The 22,640-nt window shown below is 40.5% G+C and overlaps 2 protein-coding genes across 2 annotated transcripts; one reads left to right on the top strand and one right to left on the bottom strand.

Annotated features, from left to right (window-relative positions):
- Positions 1-442: 442 nt before the first annotated feature.
- Positions 443-1,447, top strand: LOC139459854 (death domain-containing protein CRADD-like). Its single transcript, XM_071241565.1, has 3 exons — positions 443-484; positions 750-810; positions 1,134-1,447. The coding sequence occupies exons 1-3, from the start codon at positions 443-445 to the stop codon at positions 1,445-1,447; spliced, it is 417 nt and encodes a 138-aa protein (XP_071097666.1).
- Positions 1,448-8,304: 6,857 nt separating this feature from the next.
- On the bottom strand, positions 8,305-21,123 carry LOC139459842 (uncharacterized). Its single transcript, XM_071241549.1, has 8 exons — positions 20,935-21,123; positions 19,102-20,171; positions 18,261-18,395; positions 17,593-17,750; positions 16,959-17,076; positions 16,539-16,857; positions 12,613-16,414; positions 8,305-11,597 (listed from the first exon to the last, which is right to left on the bottom strand). The coding sequence occupies exons 1-8, from the start codon at positions 21,113-21,115 to the stop codon at positions 11,141-11,143; spliced, it is 6,240 nt and encodes a 2,079-aa protein (XP_071097650.1). The 5' UTR covers positions 21,116-21,123; the 3' UTR covers positions 8,305-11,140.
- Between the last annotated feature and the right edge of the window lie 1,517 nt (positions 21,124-22,640).

Genomic DNA, 22,640 nt, shown 5'->3' with positions numbered 1-22,640 from the left:
TTCAACAGGATGAGAGTATAGCAGATATTCCTTTATTATCACGCATGTCACTTTAATCACAACTTGATGTGTAGGGAGTAGATGTGAGATGATTCAACCGCTGTCACACACACAAAGAACACACAAAGAACACACACACACAAAACACACACACACACATAGAACACACACACACACAGCCTAAAGACGTTTCCGACAACTAGTTGACATTGTGAAGTGAATGTACAACAAGTCGGATTTTCGGATTTATGATGTATAGCATGCGTTTTACTTCAATAAACGCCCGTCGATAAAAACTCGGCGGTTTTGGTTTTCTGCAACAGAAATTATTGTCGACAAGTTTAGGGAAATCCCCTTCACAAAGCCTACATATAAATAGCAAGCGATTGAACGGACAGCAGATCAGTAAAGCAGAGGGTAAGACGTATGTACAGAGCCGACAATGGGGAATTATGTGTCATGCTGGTCCGGATTTGGGTATCGGGTAGGTGAACTTTAATTATTAGAAACTAACGAGCTCATTGTTTGCATGTCGATGTGCGCGTTTGTGGTTGCATGGTCTTATACAGTCTGTCTTTATTTCTCTGTGTGTGTGTGCGTGCGCGCGCGCGTGCGTGCGTGCGTGCGTGCGTGCGTGTGTGTGCATGTGTGTGTGTGTGTGTATGACAGCACGAAAAGTATATATGACATAAGCTTGCAACATTTAATCTTATACATGACATGTGATGGTCTAAACATCTCCCTTCCAGAGACTACGCCAGCCACACAACCAGATGATCCGTTCATATAATCCATTGGTCACATTGACAGGTTCGTTTATTTAATGTCATTGAATATGTCCTTTTTATCTTGATCAATTTGATTATGTTAAATATACAATATGAAACTCGTATAATATCTTAAGTACACATATGCTATACTGTAGACGTGGAGAGAATATGTATTCTCCTCTGCATATATTAAGATGTACTATGTCTCGCAACATACTTTCCGTATCTGTTCTGATTTGTAAAGTGTTTGTTAAAATATAATTTTGAAAAGTCAAAAACAAAATTACTCAAAACTCAAGACTCATCTATAATTTTCATTCACGTTTTTTAAATCATAAAACGTGATGTTAATTTGTTTTGTAGGCCCTGTAAATGAGGAAAGACTGAGAATCCCTGTTTCTCAGAAAGGTGTCAGCCTGGTGGCAAATCATATTGGGATCGGGTTTGAATCTATTGGAATCGAACTTGGACTCAATCTTGTGGTGATCGAACAAGGCAAAGTTTCACACCCTCATTCACTTTATATGCAGACCTTGCACATGCTCACCAAGTGGAAGGAGAGGAATGGCAGATCTGCCACTGGCCTTGTGCTCGTCAGAGCGTTGTGGAGATGCAGAGGTAGATGTACGCTCGAAATGGATGCCATACTAAACATTCTCAAATCACCATCGACTTAGTGTGTCATTCGTAGTGCACACCTGACCTAACAACAACACTGTCGACTCACTGCTCTAGTATATGTTAAGAATAACGTACATGTTTGATACTTCCTTATGTTTCACGAATAAATGTTGCTTTTTAAAACTACAGGTTCTTTTGTTCATTCATACATTGCACATATGGATGTTTGAGTCTATGTTAGTCTACGTGGTGTTACTGACAGTCTGATAGTAGTTCCAAGCGTCCCAGCTTATGCTACTGATGATGATCATGTGATTATACTACATTGCATCTGCCCTGTGTATATTCCGGTGATGAATAAGGCACCAGTATCCTATGGTTGCTGCAAGAGCTGACTGGAGCGAATCAGGTGGTCAGAGTTGGTCACTCAGCTGTGTGGGTGTCATCCGAACCCAACGGCGTCGTATGCTTTCAGATAAACCTTCATGTTGTTTGTAAGGGAGTTTCCTTCATCTCCATTACATTTAATACCACTTAGTTTTCATATATACCTCAGGGCCCAGCCTGTACTAAATGCCTGATGAGTAGTATAACATGAGGTCCGTATCCTACCTAGAACTAACTGCTTGTCTCAACCACAGTGTTATGAACTGATTTTGACAAATGAACGAAACGTCATATGCTATGTCGGATTGTCGGATTGTCTTGTTTACATCTTGCATGAACTCCCTGCGATATGCCCGAAGTGTGTTTCGTTTCGTTTTATTGCGTAGTGCGCAACCCCCTTTCAGACAAACCATAGTCCTAGTCCGATAGATTAGTATCTGCAGTGAGAGTGTGCCAATTGCTTAACAAACATTGGGTCATATTTTCGAATGAAATTGAAACGCTCATTCACTCTGGAAACGATAGGAGCACATCTGACAATCTATGTAACTGAATGACATGGTGATTCATAGCCGAAAACCCGGAAATCCGAAGTCCGTGATTTAGAGAAATGACAGTAATTTGTTGGTTACATACGTCTGAGATTTACAATGTGCCGGTAAATTGTACAAGGGAGTCCCCTACCATCAGTCATGCATGTATAAACTGGGCTGGCTACGTTGTGTTAACTGTGTCACAATATCATACGCTGCGGATTCGTAGATGGGATATGATCATGGGGAATATTAGGTCATGCTTGTCAGGATTTCGATATCGGGTAGGCCTTCTTTATCAACTGCAGTACATGTGAAAGAGACGGCCATCACTGTGTGACACATATAAGGGTCATACTTCGTGTCATGCATGTTAAGTGTCGTGGGACATACAAGGAACTATCATATGTAAAGACATGACGCTACGGTAGTGTCTGAAATAAAATGTTTGGTCACCTACGTGTAGTATGATGATAATACAGGCATAAGGTAAGGATGTGCTGGGATCAGAGAGGGAAGTTAGGGGATGCAGCATGTTTCCAGTGCATGAATGTGTTCGAATGTGTGCACATGTATATATGAATGCACGACTTTCTCAATATTGTTGGTTATTGTACATATGAAAGACTGGTAAAGATGTGATTATTGCTATTTATTTATCACGGCTATCAAAAATGTTTAAAAGTCTACAACTTTTGATCTTTCCCGAGAATTGGCACGAAAGATAACCCATCCTTCCATATTAACCACCAGTGACCGGCACAGAGCGGAACAATGATTTCATTTCTGTTCAGCGTTTTCGTTTGCTTTCATTGAAGTTGAACACATTGAACACATGCTTATGATGTGCGTTTAATCGAGATCTATTCCAATTACAGAAAGGGTTTTATTTAAAGATGACGTAATTCATAATTGTACTCAATGAGGTCAAGTATACGTGTGTTTCCAAATGTCATTCCTTTACAATGCCACACACAAACTGATGATAAGCTGGTATTGAGAAAGGAACAAATGTCATATATAGTAACAGGATTTCCGGATTTCATAAATATGTCTGTCGTTTCTTCACTTCGTGTGTGATAGGATATGCGGAGTTTACTATAACCTACATGTAACAAATGTAGCAGAATTATAATTCTATGTAGCTGACGATGGATGGGTGCTTAGTTTTGGTCTGTGAAACGAAATTTATCTTTCCTGACCGACTGAATAATAACATCAGCGAATCGAAGATTACATTTCATGAATGCTACGTTTTACACTAATTATAGAAGATACTGTAAGCATGCATGATTAACTGAAGATGTTTTGTCTTCTGGGCTTCAGCCCTAGCTTAACGTACAGATTCAGTTGTTTCACAGATATTCTACATATCAACAGCAATAGAAACGCTGTATAGCAGCTGTAGCTAGAGACAACAATATTACAATTATCATCCCAGACAGACATTATAGTTAAGCAACTGCTAATTGTCCGTCCGTCCTTTGAAACAAATAGTTACTCTGCCTCATGTGTTCACGGGGAAGAGTGAGTGAGTGAGGGTGTAATGTTTTACGCCGCTTTTAGCAATATTTCACCAGAAATTGATGTAACGAAATTGATGTAACGAACGAATTGTTAATAGAAATGTTGTTGATCATCACATTACCTCCGTTTGAAAGATGTTTTACAAGGCGTAGGAACAAAGAAAGTCCGTGTAGACGACTTGACTACAGCTGAAGAAGATATCCAATCATTATTATAGTCCAATCATGGACATTTTCGTATTGCCGACACGTCCAACATCAAGTTCTGTTCCATTCTATGGTCTTGTTCTTTTGCTGCTGATTGCAGTTTACAAGCAAAGCCTAGAATATATATATATGTTAGTCGGTATTCCATATCAAGGCCAAAACAACGCCCACATATATCCTATACGTTGACCAGGTCCCCCAGTATCAACAATGTACGACAGCTATTGTATTCAGCATTTATTTAGTTTTGTCTTGCATTATCACACGTATTGTCATGATTTCTAGATACTTATTTAGATTGAGACCTATTATCCTTTTTAATAGACCATTTTTGTGAGAATATTCCCATGTCTATGGTCTACCATGCAAGACTAACATATAAGTCATGGCACCTTGAACAGGATGGCTTGGTTATTGACTGAACAGCTGGACGTAGTGGAGAGAGGCATCTGAGTGAAGCTGTGACTGCTCTCTCATCTATACACTACAGTAATAGATTGTATTGGCGACAACACTCCTACTTCAGAAACCATCGTAACCCTGTGTAAGCGGCATACGCATGTTGCTTTTGTGACCACGTGTCAGTTATCGACACTGCTGTAATATGTAATAAGTGCAAGAGGTATGACCCCCACATAGGTCTATTATAATCTCTTACACCACTCCGCCTTTATATCAGTTTGGATATCCGAAAATCCGAAAATCCGAAATTCTTAATCTTTGGTTGAAGCAATCGCGAGAGAAAGTGTAGTAGTGTGCCCTCTTGTGTATGGGCTTCCCGCAGTGCTCACATATAGCTTAGAGCTCTTGATTCAGTCAGATCAGTTGAACAGACAGAGTAGTGCACGTCAGTGTCATACGTATAGGGAGCATGGGGAATATTGCCTCGTGCATCCCTGGACTTCAGTATCAGGTACGTCTTAATAACGCCCTTTTAGATATGTTCATTAAGGTACACTAATGGTACTAATATATGTACACATCATTTAAAACTACACTTGTGGCATTCTGTATGCTTAATAGTGGATATAAGGTAACGAAAATACTGTTCAAAGTCTTTATATACTCACTCCTGTTCCGGCAGACATTGTCTCTGATTATCATTCCATATTCAGTGTTATTGTGTGGAAGTTATCATTCCATATTAAGTGTTATAGTGTGGAAGTTCCATCCCACCTGAAGAATAATACTGTATTTGAGTTCAACGCCTTTCAGGAAATACTACAGCATATCATCTCAACACACAACTGATAGTGTGTGTTTTTCGTTCTAGAGAATGCACCAGTCAAGCAAAGAGCTGATCGAGTATTACATCCAACAGATCATAAGCAGAGGTGCGTTAAATTATAACTGCCCATTAAATTGATCATTTTGTGCGACATTCTTTATCATGATTTGATGATTTCATGTCAGAAATTTGGCAATATATGCCATATGTGTTCAGCATAACTTTCAACATATTTTGATCGTTATTATGATGACATATATGTATATGGGACGATTTGTGCAACTTTTTTTTCTGTCAATTTGTATTGCTTATTTGGAATATCGATGAGCATTGGAGATGAATAAAGGTTAATTCGATACCCTATGTCAATCACACAAAACAGAAAGAAACCTGTTAATGTGAGCCTTTGTGGTAGAATTGGTGTTATATCAAGTAATACAGATTTCTGTGTAGGTTCAAAACGCTGTGTGAACGAGAGACTGAAGACTCCTGTAACTCCACGAGATCTCGGACTTGTTGCGAGACATATCGGGATGGGATTTGAGCACGTCGGGATTGAACTTGGGCTCAGCGTTGTGGCTATCCAACAGGGCAGAGTTGCACACCCATGTTCAATGTATATGCAGATCTTGATTATGCTCACTAAATGGAAGCAGTGGAATGGCAGTTCGGCCACCTATCTGGACCTGATCAAAGCACTATGGACATGTAAAGAGAGATGCACGATCGAATGGGAGGACATTCTCAACATCCTGCAGTGACGGTCCTCTTTGTCAGTGTAATTTCACCTTGGTAGAAGAAATATTACATAAATATGAAAACAAACTGTTTTTATCATTTCGACCATACCTTTTTACCTTGTTTCGAAATATTGTAATCTCAGGTCTACTATACAGCAATCTGTAAACAGGGGGCATATCATCAGTCATCATGTTTGGGAAATAAATATATTTATCAAATCACAGTTTCTTTGTGTTTTCTGCATTTGCAAGTTTACCCCAAGAACACGTGGAGTCAGATTGTACCAATGGCGGCTCCTACACATGGAGTCAGATTGTACCAATGGCGGCTCCTACACATGGAGTCAGATTTTACTACTCGCGGCTGCTACCGGTTGGGCAGGACATGCGTACACTTTCGGAAGACGTGGTGTCATCAGTGATTATCAGTTATCCATTCCTATAGTTTTCCCCATCTATTTTGCCTTTTACGCCCAATGGAATGTGTTTTGGTAGATAATCAAGACTGGTTATTCTCTGGCGTTGTATATTTATTAAGTTTAGAATGCTACGGATTGGGGCTTACATGGGAAATATCTCCCGGAAATAATGAAAGTTCATAGTGATGCTTTTAATAAAGTCAGAATCGTAAAATGGAGTCGGCTTACAACAGCGATTTCTTGTGATTATGCAAAGGGTTTTGTCGCTCTTATCCATACAAACATCTCTGACGAACAGGAATACCTCCACCTCACAGTGATAATGATAAATTACTCAGAAATTCACAAACTTTCTAAATTGAATTGAATAAAAAAATGATTATTCAAGTCAGTAATCAGAACATATTCATAATTTGTAATTCGATCACAGTGCTATACAACATTCATATTGTACATCGTTTCAAATATTCAAACCGTACCTCTGTTTATATCACTAGAAATAGCATAAGTAAGCGTATGCGTTTTCTCTCCCTTTCTCACAACCTGAACAATAGGTAACAGGTACAATGGTTGTTACAAAGTTTCATGTACATGAGATGAAGAACAAATGTCCATCATGGTATGATTTAAAACAGGAAAATACTATTTCAATTCTGGAAAATGAGTTCAACACAAAACAGAACATTTAAAGCTGTTAAAACATCAGTGCACTTCATTTCATTAAACCTTTCGTCATTATGACGTACATTTGCCACATTCAGAAAACAAAGTCATTTTAGCCCAGTACGAACAGCTACAGGTGATGCCTCTATTGACAATACGCCTGTAAGCATTTTACCAACAGTATTCAGGTCTCGTCAGGATAACTTCCGTACTTTTCAAATGCGAACATAATATCTGAAAACAGAGTTGCCTCCCTTTGACCAGCTACCGTAAACGTGGTATGCACTATTCAACCTTTTCTATCCCTGACATTGTCTACAACTGACTTTGTTGACTGAATACAAGACAGGATTATGTTTGTAACGGCGGTGGCAGTACGGCTTGCGATAACATTTAATTGAAATGAAATCTTGATAATTTGAGATCGGCAAGGAACAATCACCATGTTTCACAATGTCAGGTGTGAGGGGCTGAATCTTATTTCCTTTCTAATTAAATCTCCAGAGTGTGTGAGTGAGTGAGTTGGTTTCAACGCCGCTTTTAACAGTATTCCAGTTATATCACGGCGTGACAGCTTAATGTGAGAGGAAAGCCCGAAGTGATGCAGGTCTCAGACGTTTACCACTTCGGTGAAACCCAAAAGCACGGATATGGTGCTAACAAACCTAGAAACACAATCTGGCCGAACCGGGATTCGAACCCAAAATCACAGGTTTCTGGCGTGCCAAAGGGACGCAACTCTGCACAGCAAAAGGCGGCGCCTGAGACGACTGGGCCACTCGTAACCCGAAAATCTTCAGACCTGACTTCACAAACAATATTCAGTATACGTTTGCCGAGCATAAATAAGCATACATTTTTAAATTTTTTTCCCTTATTTGATTCATTCTCTGTAGAGGTGAGCAAGGCAACATGAGGTTTGAGGTTTAATGTTGTGTTCAATAATATTGCACTTATATGAAGTGACGTGCATGCACGCGTGTGTGTATATGTATGTGTGTCTGCTCATGTCGTTTTTACAGAGCAAGCCACTGATACACCATGCCGAAGTTTTAACATGAATACCCCACTCTGACACTGTATACTGACCACAAATTGACCAGTCTTATCCCCTTAATGCTGAGCGCCAGGCGGGGTAACAAGAGCACCATATTTTAACGTTACTGGGCAGATACTCTCTCCCTTTACGCAGATGCTTAACGAAGTTCAGGTGTGGTATACATACCCTCAAGATGCAGTTATACAGACACTCCAAAGATAATGATGTTTTAACATCGATGTGTCCTTTCTGCAAATATAACCAAGAAAATGAATACCATGTTTTATTGATATGTCCAGTATATGAGGATATAAGAATCAAATACCTGCCTAACTATTATTATACGTATCCATCACAAAGAAATTTGTACAGTTAATGAACAGCAAAATTAGCTATATTCTTCTCAGACTTGCACTTTGTGTTTATAAGATATTTGAAAGAAGAATAATACATTGAATATAAATAAAACTGTGTACACCATATTTAGCTACAATCTAATCAGTATACAAGTGGTGCTTCACGACGAATTGATTTTACAACAAAATGGCATTGTCCTATTGGTCTCATGGCCACACACACGAGATAAATCTGTCTGATACTCAACCCATACGACAATGGAGGCGGTCTAGCCCACTTTATTTCAGAGCAAGGTATTTACAAATGCAATGGTGTATGATGACAATTCTAGCAGGCTTCATCATCACACATGTATTGTGCTTGCAAAACATGATGCTTATTTATGCCATGTTACCTGGATAACTTCATTCAATTTTTAGTTTGTTTTGTTTTGGTTTTGCGTATTTTCTTTATTTGCTTATAATAAACAAAAACACTTATTTGTCTTTTTTACAGGGAAAGTGTATATTTAGATCAGGATAGTGAATATAGTTTGTGATTGGTTCTGATTATGATACACGCTGCACTGGTATGGCTCAGTCTGTGTGACTTCACTGCGTTTGGATAAGCACCTTTTTCTACCTGAATAGATATTCAGATACATACATATAAAGGAACAATCGGACCCAATTGCCTCGAACTTCTGGGGACCAAAGGAATAGTTCGAGTTATCCGAACTATTTGAATTCGACCTGGATCTTGATAAGTTTTACCTTTTAACTTTGGGGACTATAAATTGAACTCAAAACACCCATGTCGAGTATTCAGGTAACAATACTATAAATATGGTAAGATTTTGGACTGTTCGCCAGGACCCTGGAATCGGCACATCCGAGTTCATGACATTGGGGTTCGACTGTATATGTACGTCTGAATAATATCATACGGATTGTCATATGTTTGTCACATGAATGAAACTGGTGACATTTTAGAAATTAAAATTAATCGTTACTGTATGTTTATACTGTATGGCACAGTGTTACGAGGGGATTTCCGAATTGAAACGCGAAGGTTAACTTAGGAAACGGTTCAAACTATATGGCCAAATCAGTAAATCAGCACAAAATACAAATGAATAAAAAACAACTTCTATTGAAAAACACAATTGTAGGTCTACAGTCGCACAGGGGTTATACAATGGGTCAACTATGGGCAATACATAACAGGCCATTTAACTAATGCAGCACTAACAAGAGTTATCTGATGATAAAAGTATATAAATTACACCATGTATGTTAGTACAATAGTGCTTCTAACATCAATCGCTCCTTAGATACGTTTTCAGATACAATGTTTATAATAAAAACGATGTCTTACGGGGATTCGTTCAGTGATCTATCACATAATGTCACATAAGAATATGTCAGATATCATGGAAGAATGTAATACCGGTTGGTTTTCCCATGACTATATAGTCTGTATTTGTTTCAGGGACACAGCTCAAAGAATTCTATTTGATCTTAACATTTTCATGTGTGCCAAGACATCATGGAAATTAATAGGATAAATTGCTTTGAAATAAAACAATCATTATATTCCTGAATATGAGGTCACCGTGAACATACTTTAAAGTCTATATTGCATGTACAACAGGTTACATGGCTTCGTATTGGGGGTGAGACTTCACAACTCTGACACTGGAAATGGTGCAGAAACAAATCAAAGTGACAATACCGACTATGATAGAAAGACACCCACGTGTTCCTGCAAGTACATATTTTACACAGTGACATGTAGCTGTAAACATTCATTGTGTACGTCAATCTGTACTCACTCCCACTAATTTCAACAAAACACTTTGCTTTAAGAAAGTTCGGAACACACTGAAATCTGCATGTGTCCAGTTATAAACATTTGTAAGAAACTGTTATGTAATCTTCTAAACATTAAAGTTAGCCATGTTCCTAGAATTTGTAACGTACAATGGTTTTTTTATGGAATCGAGATACATAGCGAAACGTCAAAACTACATGTACATGAATCACTCCCACTACTTTCAACATAACACGGGGGTACGCGTGGCCCAGTCGTCTAAGGCCCCGCGATTCGCTGTGCAGAGTTGCGTCCCTTGGGCACGCCAGAGACCTTTGATTGTGGTTCTAAGTTTGTCAGCACCATACCCGTGCTCTTGGGTTTCACCGAAGTGGTAAACGTCTGAGACCTCCATCACTTCGGGCTTTCCTCCCACATTTAGCTGTCACGCCGTGATATAACTGGAATACTGTTAAAAGCAGCGTCAAATCCAACTCACACACTCACTCGATTCAACTTAACACAATGCCCCAGGAAAGTTCGGTACACTGAAATGTGCATATGTCTAGTTAGGAACATTTGAAAGAATCTATTATGTAGTCCTCTACGCAACGTAAAGTACTTTTTTCGACATGAAGTTAGCTATGGTCCTCGCATTTGTAGAGTAAAATGTTTGTTTTTTATGGAATTGATATGCTTACCGAAACATCAATGCTACATCGACACAAGTGACAAATAACTCGTTTTTTCTGCAAACCAAATTCGGACGACTGACTCCTAAAGCAGGTTGTAAAACTGTATATGTATACTGTATAACTGGACACCACACTAACAATGATAACTCCTTTCTAGACCACTTTTAGAGCTGCTGCAGCTCTATCTTTTCCCCAGACTCAGTGTAGTGAATGATGACATTCTCAGAATTACTAGTGTTATCTGAACTAGGCACTGTGTCACCAACTACTGGAGCATGGACATAGGTGGGAACATGACTTGAGTTTGTATATATGTCTTCTGATCTTTGATTGGGTGAACGTATCTCCATGCGTGCAGGATCTGTATGGAGGTTGTTAAGATTTCCGTCTATATGATATGGTTGGGATGACTGCAAAGCGATCTCTTCCATAACACTTTGTCTGACTGTGGAAACTGCTTGTCCCAGTTGACTCGGAACATAAACTCCTGGCAATTCTACTGATGTGTGGTTCACGCGGCACGTTGATGTTAGTGGTGTGGATGTAAGCCAACCGCCATTGTTATAGCTTCCGTGGGGAAATGACGATGATTTCATAAGAAACTGTCCCTCGGTTGTCACCCTGAAACAATATCACATGCACTTGACACAGTATTTCAGAGAAAATAGGATTTAATCAAAATAGTGATGCTATTGTGACATATAATACAAAATCAAGATGTAAAAACCTCCAGCGCTTTCAAATTCGTATCTAATGAAAAAGACTCCAAACTAAATGGAAGCCCCATATACTCATAAACGTAAACCAACGAATCATTCAATATTATACACAGTGAAGCCTATTTAAGTTCAAATATTGGTTAACATTATTTCAGTGTTTATGCAAAGTCCCAATTGACATATGTAGGCCATGGAAAATAAGGTTTCACTTGGAACAAATAGCAATAGAGTTGATTTCACCACAACGCATTTCTACAAGGTCCCCAAAACAACATACTTAAAGTCCCAAGCAATCCCAGTTTGTCTAATTTACATAATCCAATATGGCAACCAACTGTCAATAGTATTTTCCATATTTCAGATGAGGTTCAATGTTTTGATGACAAACAGCATGTGTTGTGTTGCAAAATAGCCATATTATGTTTCTAAAAAGATATTCACAGCTATTGAATCGTTTTCGACTATTGACAAATCTACAAAACATCAAGATGGCCGGCAATTTCAAGATGGCCGACACATTTCCTAAATATGAGTTCAGACTGTTGAAGCTTATATCTCTGAAACAGTGTGCTGGGACTTATATGCATAAAACTTGTCACTCTAAATGACTGGCCCCCAAATCCAAGATGACCTCCAAGTCATGGACAGACATGGAATATCAATACACTGTTGATCTCTCAGGACATATTTGATTGATTGATTTGGGACTTTTAGTATCTTGTTTTGTGGGCCTTGTAGAAATGCTCTGTCCATATTCTTTTTTAGCTGAAATAGATATTTTGATATATGTCTGATGGTACTGTCCTCTTCGAGGTCTCATATGGTTATTTGAGGTTTCAAAACTGTTCTGCAAAACAGCGTATACAATATATGTGTTTGGGCTGTCAACTCAAGCATCATTTCCACATTGCTCTTACCTATCTGTAATTGTCCTATGGTTGGTTGTCAGGTCATGTATATTTGTTGCCTCAGTTATATTCCTTGCAATATCATCGTGATGTTGTGCCTCTGCTTTTTGTAAAGCAGTTTCTTCTTTATCGTCTTTCTCATAAACATTTGCCTTGTTCTGTAATAACACCTCCACAACCTCCCTATGTCCCTGGTAGGCTGCATCATGTAGAGGTGTGCGGCCATTATTACGTTTCTCATTCACATTTGCATTGCTCTGTAATAACACCTCCACAGCATCCCTATGTCCCTGCCAGGCTGCATCATGTAGAGGTGTGCGGCCTTCTTTGTCTTTCTCATCCACATTTGCATTGTTCTGTAATAACACCTCCACAACCTTCCTATGTCCCTCGTGGGCTGCATCATGTAGAGGTGTGCGGCCATCATCACGTTTCTCATCCACATTTGCATTGTTCTGTAATAACACCTCCACAACCTCCCTATGTCCCTCGTGGGCTGCATCATGTAGAGGTGTGCTGCCATCATTACGTTTCTCATCCACATTTGCATTGTTCTGTAATAACACCTCCACAACCACCCTATGTCCCCTGTAGGCTGCATCATGTAGAGGTGTGCGGTCATCATCACATTTCTCATCCACATTTGCCTTGTTCTGTAATAACACCTCCACAACCTTCCTCTGTCCCTGCCAGGCTGCAAGATGTAGAGGTGTGCGGCCATCATCACGTTTGCCATCCACATTTGCATTGTTCTGTAATAACACCTCCACAGCCTCCCTATGTCCCTCGTGGGCTGCATCATGTAGAGGTGTGCGGCCTTCCTTATCTTTCTCATCCACATTTGCATTGTTCTGTAATAACACCTCCACAGCATCCCTATGTCCCTCGTGGGCTGCATGATGTAGAGGTGTGCTGCCATCATCACGTTTCTCATCCACATTTGCATTGTTCTGTAATAACACCTCCACAACCTCCCTATGTCCCTCGTGGGCTGCATCATGTAGAGGTGTGCGGCCTTCCTTATCTTTCTCATCCACATTTGCATTGTTCTGTAATAACACCTCCACAGCATCCCTATGTCCCTCGTGGGCTGCATGATGTAGAGGTGTGCTGCCTTCATCACGTTTCTCATCCACATTTGCCTTGTTCTGTAATAACACCTCCTCAACCTCCCTATGTCCCTGCCAGGCTGCATCATGTAGAGGTGTGCGGCCTTCCTTATCTTTCTCATCCACATTTGCATTGTTCTGTAATAACACCTCCACAACCTCCCTATGTCCCTGCCAGGCTGCATTATGTAGAGGTGTGCTGCCTTCATCACGTTTCTCATGCACATTTGCCTTGTTCTGTAATAACACCTCCACAACCTTCTTCTGTCCCTGCCAGGCTGCATCATGTAGAGGTGTGCGGCCTTCCTTGTCTTTCTCATCCACATTTGCATTGTTCTGTAATAACACCTCCACAGCCTCCCTATGTCCCTGCCAGGCTGCATTATGTAGAGGTGTGCTGCCTTCATCACGTTTCTCATGCACATTTGCCTTGTTCTGTAATAACACCTCCACAACCTTCTTCTGTCCCTGCCAGGCTGCATCATGTAGAGGTGTGCGGCCTTCCTTGTCTTTCTCATCCACATTTGCATTGTTCTGTAATAACACCTCCACAGCCTCCCTATGTCCCTCGTGGGCTGCATCATGTAGAGGTGTGCGGCCTTCCTTATCTTTCTCATCCACATTTGCATTGTTCTGTAATAACACCTCCACAACCTCCCTATGTCCCTCGTGGGCTGCATGATGTAGAGGTGTGCGGCCATCATCACGTTTCTCATCCACATTTGCATTGTTCTGTAATAACACCTCCACAACCTCCCTATGTCCCTGCCAGGCTGCATCATGTAGAGGTGTGCTGCCTTCATCACGTTTCTCATCCACATTTGCCTTGTTCTGTAATAACACCTCCTCAACCTCCCTATGTCCCTGCCAGGCTGCATCATGTAGAGGTGTGCAGCCTTCCTTATCTTTCTCATCCACATTTGCATTGTTCTGTAATAACACCTCCACAACCTCCCTATGTCCCTGCCAGGCTGCATTATGTAGAGGTGTGCTGCCTTCATCACGTTTCTCATCCACATTTGCCTTGTTCTGTAATAACACCTCCACAACCTTCTTCTGTCCCTGCCAGGCTGCATCATGTAGAGGTGTGCAGCCTTCCTTGTCTTTCTCATCCACATTTGCATTGTTCTGTAATAACACCTCCACAGCCTCCCTATGTCCCTCGTGGGCTGCATTATGTAGAGGTGTGCTGCCATCTCGACGTTTGTCATCCACATTTGCCTTGTTCTGTAATAACACCTCCACAACCTTCTTCTGTCCCTGCCAGGCTGCATCATGTAGAGGTGTGCTGCCATCATCACGTTTATCATCCACATTTGCCTTGTTCTGTAATAACACCTCCACAACCTCCCTATGTCCTTGCCAGGCTGCATCATGTAGAGGTGTGCCGCCAACATTATCTGTCACATGACTTATTCCCTTGTTCTGTAATAACATTTTAACAACTTCTGCATTCCCATATATACATGCCAAATGAAGTCCAGTTTCACCTTTCTTGTTTGGCTTACCAAAGTCCACTACTTCCTGTAACAGGTAGCTTACAATGCTAACATTTCCAACTGCACATGAGTAATGGAAAGGTGTTGATCCTTCAGGACCTATGATATTGATGCTACGTTGTCCCTTCTTTATAACTATATCCATGATATCTTTGCCCTTTTGACACATGGCTGCATAATGTACATATGTGTTCTTTCTTGACCTGTTCTTGTTCTTGCTCGTCTTCATCAAATGTGACAATCTGGAAGCCACTGCAGACAACCCCCCCATACAGGCAATGTCCAAAAGTGAACATTTACCAAACTTTACTCTCAGATCATCTACAACTGCCAACTGCAGTTTGATGATAAGAGGTCTTGGGAGTTCGGGTAGCCTCATACACAACGTATCCAACTTCCAGTTATTTTTGGAACACAAGTTATCGAAGTTGGCCAAACTTCTCCCAAAGCAACTTCCAAACAAAGCTTCCTGTCTGTTCTTTACCTTAAACTGAACACTGTTCAATGCTTTCTTCAGCAAATTCGAGTTGTCTGTGATGCTCGCCCAAAACAGAAAGGAATATCCATATATAATGTCATTTTTTGACAATACTTTCAACGGTTCAGATCTGTCCTTGTTCAGATTATGCAAGAGATTATCCCAAACCATATTAACAAATGTCTCTACCTGGAATAGGGAATGCATGCACACAAAGGCAAACTTTCTGTCACGTACAGCTGTAGCAAACCGCTTCGCTACAATATGCAGATCATCATGTTTCAATTCGATTTTAAAAGGAACATCTAGTTGTTCCTCTTCGGTTGGATCACTGCTAGATGTCACATAACGAAATATGAACTCGAGATCCATCCTTTCAACCAACTGTCTCACATCACTGAGCAGTTTTTCTCTTAGCTTTATTGCTACTTCATGATTTCTTATTCTATATGAGCCTGCTTCATGATGGAGACAGCATCCCGCCAATTGGGATAAAATAGGTTTCATCATATTTTCAGTGTATTCTTCTTCATTGATGTCAAAAACCTTTAGTGCCCAAACAATATATTTTTTGTAGGTTTCTCTTTCCACGCGAGTCCCTGTGTGAGACCCTGCCCATAGCATCCTCTCCTCCAGGTTATTCTCCGCCAAAGCAACCACTAACAAGCACGCCATCTCCTGCTTATGCAACAGGTGCTGACCCAAACATGGATAGTCCTGTGTATCTGTGAAAACAAATAACGTTTGTAAGAAAGCAGTGTACAACATTGCACATGTAGATCTAAAATATAATACCTTGCGTAACGCCTTACAATTACGTAACATAGTAATGATCTCCAGAATGCATACTTTCATCACTGGCGACAGCACAGTCGTTTCCTTCATGTGTTTCATGTCCATCCTCTTCATGAATAGTTGGACCTCCTTGTTCTGTTGTCATTGTACAGCTATTTTCCAGTACATCTCTTGTCTCCAGCGTTACAGTTTGAATTTCGTTTGTGACATTACCCTGTCCATCAACTGCCATCATGTGATTTCCTCCACCCTGTATATCTCCCTTGTCCTTGGCATACTGTAGTATCCTCTGAAGCACATACAGCCTGTATTTCTCAACGTGACAGTTCCTCATGATGCCTGGAGACTTCTCCGACAAAATTGCATCAGCAGCCTGAGAATATGAAAGTTAGAAATGAAAAGGTATCTTTCATACGTGGTTATTGAGACACATGTTGCCTTTCATATCAAAAACATAGCTTCAAACCAACCTACCATCAGAACGAATATCCCACAGCTGTGTCCATCAGACTGTTCTATCACTGGGTACTGTTTCTTCATCCATGACTTGCTCCCTTCCTTAGACGTAGATTTCAAGTGGTTTACAAAGAGCCTGAGGAATACATGTATATTACTCGATGGCGATAACGTCTTCAACTCATGTGGACTGGTGTTCATGTAAAGGTAGAGCAGAAGGTAAATACAGCAGTGCCTTTAATATCCGGTCCTGGCATTTCTGCTGTTCTCTCCTGCTTTGTCCATTATTAGGTTTAATGTTAGCAAATACAGATGTTATGGTTTAAATGAATGAGTGCCGTAACTGTATTTATGGCGTTTAAATCATTCACACAGTGTACCGATTTGAACAAGTTGTTCTATATCTTCTACCCAAAAGGAAAAGCTACAAATGTGAGTGTATCGAGAATTTTTCGATGGGTCTTATTTACATTCATGTTTGTTTTTGACAAATCAACATTTCAACATTTCAAATTGAATAGCTTGGTTTTAACATTTATAATGTGCAGCCACACGTTGTTGTTTTTGTATCTACCTCTAGTGTTGTACAAATGGGTCTTCCACATCTAAGGCGGGTTTAGAATTGACCACGCCCACTGTTCTGTCCACCTACCTCCAGTGTTCTACAACTTTGTCCTCCACATCTAAGGAGGGTTTAGAATTAACCACGCCCACTGTTCCATCCTTGACATTAGCCACCAGTAGCACCCAATGTTGATTACGTGGCATGTTCACTGGCATTAAGATCCACGTGTAGTTTGTCAAATTTTCCTGAAAGTTCACAACAAATGCCTTTCCGGTGTACGATCAATATATCAAGAAACACGTGCTTCACATTAGATGGATATGATGCAGTAACAGAGATATAAGTGAATTGGTATCATGAACTTGGAACTTAGAACTTCTAAAGACCCCTCTCTGACAACCAGATTTTCACTTCGTAAAATAATATGTAGCAAGATGAATATGTTCATGTGCAATATCTGCTTTTGTAACTGCATATTGAAAACGAATAGCATTATGATCAAAGGGGTTACGGGCTTTGACTCAAATGAAACCCATTGCAGCATATGGTCGCTTCGTGCGCACAATTGCAGGTGACAACTACTAGCATACTGAATACGCAATCATGGCATAGACGAATCATATGTTATCACAAGAAATATACAATTACTGCAAAGTATCTTTCGAGTCTTGCCCATGTTCATGGTAGGGTGGACATGCAATGGTACACTCGGAATGAAAGAATTATAAGAAATATAAAAATCTCACGTCACTCACATCTTCCCCCCTTATCCTGTCTGTGTACTGTCCTGCCTCCCAAAGTAGGATTGTCTCTGTAGGCAGCACCAGGCAGTGGAAGCTGACACGAGAACACCACTCTCCCTCCAGGAGGTGCAGGTATGTGTCCATGATCTGGACAGGTAAGAGTTCATTGATTAGAATGTTTATTATACTGTTTAATCGCCCAATGCTTTCGCTTCAAAGGGAACGCTTGTAATTTCAAATCAAAGTAGGATCCGCTGCACATCACATATCCATCATGAAGAGAATATCTCGGCTGTTAGCAATGACTGACAATTGAACTGATGATGTACTAGATTTTGTGCACAATGCCCATAGCAGGTGAGTAGTGTTATCATTGCAGAATCGAGATGCATGGCAATGAGTTGATAATTAGCACTATTATATGAATTGATAGTTAACTAATACTGGTGTAAAAAGAAGAAACCGTCAAATGTTGCTGTATTAATCTTAAGATGGGGGCTCAGTGGTCCAAGGCGCCGCATTTCGTTTTGCAGATTCGCCATGGGAATCAACAAAGTGGTTAACGTCTAAGATATGCACCACTTTCTTCATAGTTTAATCCGACTCACCATGACACAACTGTTCAAAGAGGCGTTTAACCAAACTCAAGCTCTAGCTCGCCTACCTCAAGGCACTATCAATGAGTAGTAGGTGACTGAACCACTCACCACCCTCACGCCCCCAGTTAATATCTAATACTGACATCATTTGATGAAATCGAAGGCCTCCCATGCTCTATGAAATGATTTTCTTGGATGATTAACTACGCATGTAGTTTGTGTGATTGTGTAAATAGAGCAGATGGACAACTTACTTCATCTGTCAGCCACTCTTTGGTTTCCAGGCGAGACAGAACATCTCCTCTGATGGTGTAGCAGCCAACTGTGTATGTACACTCACGTGACAAGCGGATGTCCTCGTGTACATGCTGCAGGTGTAAAGGAGGATCCTCCAGTGTTTTCACAAAGTCCTGTACTTCTGTTCTGGTATGGCATGCTCCAACAAGTACTGCTGCGATGAGGTTTATGTAAACTGACCGGTCTTGGTTCAAGCTCAGAACGTCAGTATTTACAGAACATTTAACCCAGTTCCTTGCTTTAATTGCATCTAGATTCCAGTTCTTGTTTACCTCTTCAATGAGTGACAAGCACGGATTGCCTTTGTTGGTACAGTCCTTGTTCCAGAACCTAGATAATGCTAGGACATGTTGCACGACCCTTATCACATCACGATTTCTTTCTACTTCTTCTAGAAATGTGTACAGATAAGCGTAGTGTGTGTTAGTGACACAGGTTACAATTGTGTTGTCATTTTCAAGTTGAGGCTGCCAACGGGGTTTCTTGACAGGGGAGCCTGACGTTGTACCCAAATAATCAATGTCATCATCACCTCTATGATCTCCTGTCCTGATGCGTTTTTGATTTGTGTCATGATCATTCTTTGTTTCAGTCTCTGACACCTTTGCTTCATTCAATGTTACACCTAGAATAGTGTTTGATTTACCGTTGTCTTCCATTTCTGTCGGTGATGAATGATCTTCAGGGTCCAGGTTGGAGTTAGTGTTCTCCGTGACACCTGACTGCACAGCTCCACCAGTTGATTCTACTTTCCTACATTTACTGTCACCTGGGGAATGAAGTGTCTGTTGACCACGCTTTTTTCGTTGAGGAGCAGGCTGTGCTTGTGTGTGGTCCCCGATATATTGCACAAGGACGTGTTTCAGAGGCTGGTTGTACAGATACGAAGCTTCTCTGACAAAGGCCCTTGTTGTCGCCTTGTCCTCGGTGTAAGCCTTGTGGTACTGCTTCACTACGACTGGACTTGAGCCAGGCTGCTTCCGGGTTCCATCACTTCGGAAGTGATATTTGTCATCCTTCCAGATATCTGCAAATATAAATTAACATCATAACATTGCAAACAATGTTGTAATCCTGAAGATGAACTATCCCTCAAAAAGCTTTGTTTGTTAGTGTGTCATCTGTGATGTAGATGTTAATTAATAAAACTGTGAACAGTCAATAGTGTAACATAACTCTAAAATCAACCCACCTTAATGCCAAATCAGCTGTAAGGTCATGCATAAATATGTTGTGTTAGAGGTTGTGATGATAAATACCATGTCCTTTTTTCCTTCCCTGAGATGCAACACGATACATGATTCTTGTTTAGCCCATATTGATTAATCCAACAATGGATTTTCTACAAGTTGACATCAAGCAATGTTCATTATTTAAGTACACAATTGTTGTAAAGGGGATGGAAAGAGTTCAAAAGAAAAACATAGATAGAAAATATTGCAAAAGAAGTCGTTTTAACAATGATACAGACAAATAAACTTAATTCATGTAGTCACTTTGTGCATGACAATCACTTGTCAACAATATTAGCGAACATAAAACCGGTTATCACAGGGCTGTACAAGGAAGCTGATCCCAGGGCAGGGTGACCCCGACGTCAAGCAGACTATTACTAATAACGTACATGTATATGAATGTGGCTTTGAGGACATTGATCATGTGTACTCAACAACCCCAATGAATTCAAATTGTGTAATAAATAATATCAGCTTTCCATGAAATATTAACATTGTTCATATGTATTAATCCCTGACTCATGGTAATATTAAGCCTGAACACAACTGCCTCACCTTCTCTCATTCCCGAGGTTATCTTATAGAGGTACACCTCCCCTCCCTGGGGTGTGGCGGGGGCAGTCTGGATGGTCTTGCTCTCATCTGGACTCCTCAGAATGTTAACAATCTCCTCCACTTTAAGGGCTGACGTTCTCCCTGTAAGGTAAGGCTCGGGTGGTTTCAAATGGGACGCCATTTTGTAAAGTTATTAATATACCCATGAGTCACACAGCCGTGATACATGTGAAGGATAAAACACGTTCTGAGGTTTTGGTTGAAAATGTAAACCCGCCTGGGAGGGAAGATCCTAAGGGCCGAAGGCCCGCAGGATCTTTCCGACCGGGCGGGTTTACATTTTCAACCAAAACCTCAGAACGTGTTTTATCTGACTTATAAACCAACAAAGTTAATTCTAATTGAGATACGCAATAACGAGGATTTTATATGCGATATAACGAGACTATAAACGCATCCGTGAGCTGTGTTGAGTGACGACTACAGGTGTCATGCACGTGCTGGTCGTGCACGCACGCATTGCCCGTGAGCGTCTCCGTCATAATGTGGACAGCTTACAGTCGAGTTTCATTTAGTGGCAAGATGTGGGGGAGAGAGAGGAAGGTGACGATTTATTTCTCACTCAAACGAAAACTAAAAATGCCGACCTACACCGTTTCTGCGCTGCCGCAGGAAGGGGGCCTGCAAAGAATATTATTGTAAATGTCAACTTCAATTAAAGTGAAGAAAATCTAGTATTGCGGTTTTTTTTAAAAGAATATAGGGTATGGAAGTCCTGGCGACTTACTGTGGAAGACCCAGGGACTTGATCTGAAATATGTAACTTTTTATAACGATGAAAATCAAGTCCCCGGGTCTTCCACAGTAAGTCGCCAGGACTTCCATACCCTATATTCTTTTTAAAAAAGACGCAAGTAAAACGCAAGTAAAACCTCATGTGGGTCTTTCTCAAGTTTGAAATAACCTAACGATCAATACAAATGAACACTCTGAGGTTTATAAAATCGGTTGATCCACTTGAACCTGTAGATGACAAAAGGTTATGTGCTGAACTACACCCAAGCATGAATATTCATTATGTACCCTGTATTTGTCTACGCATCAGTGTTGGTCTTGTTATAACGCCCCGGGGCTTCATAAACGCCTCTCCTTGTACCGCAGTGGACGTTCTGTTATTGGTTTGTTGTTCTGTGTGTAGCTTGCGGGGAAATAAAGCGAGTCTGTCCGGAGAGCGGAAAATAGGTGGTTCGAACCCCGGCCGCGTCTTACCAAACGTTAAATGATGATATATGATATTACCCTGCATTATTTCTGCAGTACACTGTGTGACCATATTTCAAGATGAGCATTGTACATGTCCGAGTAACAATCCAAAAAAGCGTCAGTCTTCGTGATCAGGTGAATCCACTTAATATACATACTTTGTTGTGGTCAACTTGTTTTCAAATCAGGTCTTGATCAGAATATAACAAAGTATTACAAATTACAATATTGTTGTCTAGCGAAGTGAGTAGAGAAATGTTACTCAGTTAGAAACCTATTGTTTTCAAAGGTTTCTGATAGTGTAACAATGACCTCTGTTGATCTTTATTGCCTGGTTGAGTGAGTGAGTATGGTTTTTCGCCGCTTTTAGCCATATTCCAGGAATATCACGGCGGGGGACACCAGAAATTGGCTTCACACATTGTACCCATGTCAGGAATCGA

This window comes from Haliotis cracherodii, unplaced genomic scaffold, assembly GCF_022045235.1.
Source record: "Haliotis cracherodii isolate W230 unplaced genomic scaffold, xgHalCrac1.p SCAF_13, whole genome shotgun sequence".
Taxonomy (NCBI): domain Eukaryota; kingdom Metazoa; phylum Mollusca; class Gastropoda; order Lepetellida; family Haliotidae; genus Haliotis; species Haliotis cracherodii.
Note: the sequence above shows the minus strand (reverse complement) of the source record. Positions and strands in the feature narration are given on the sequence as shown.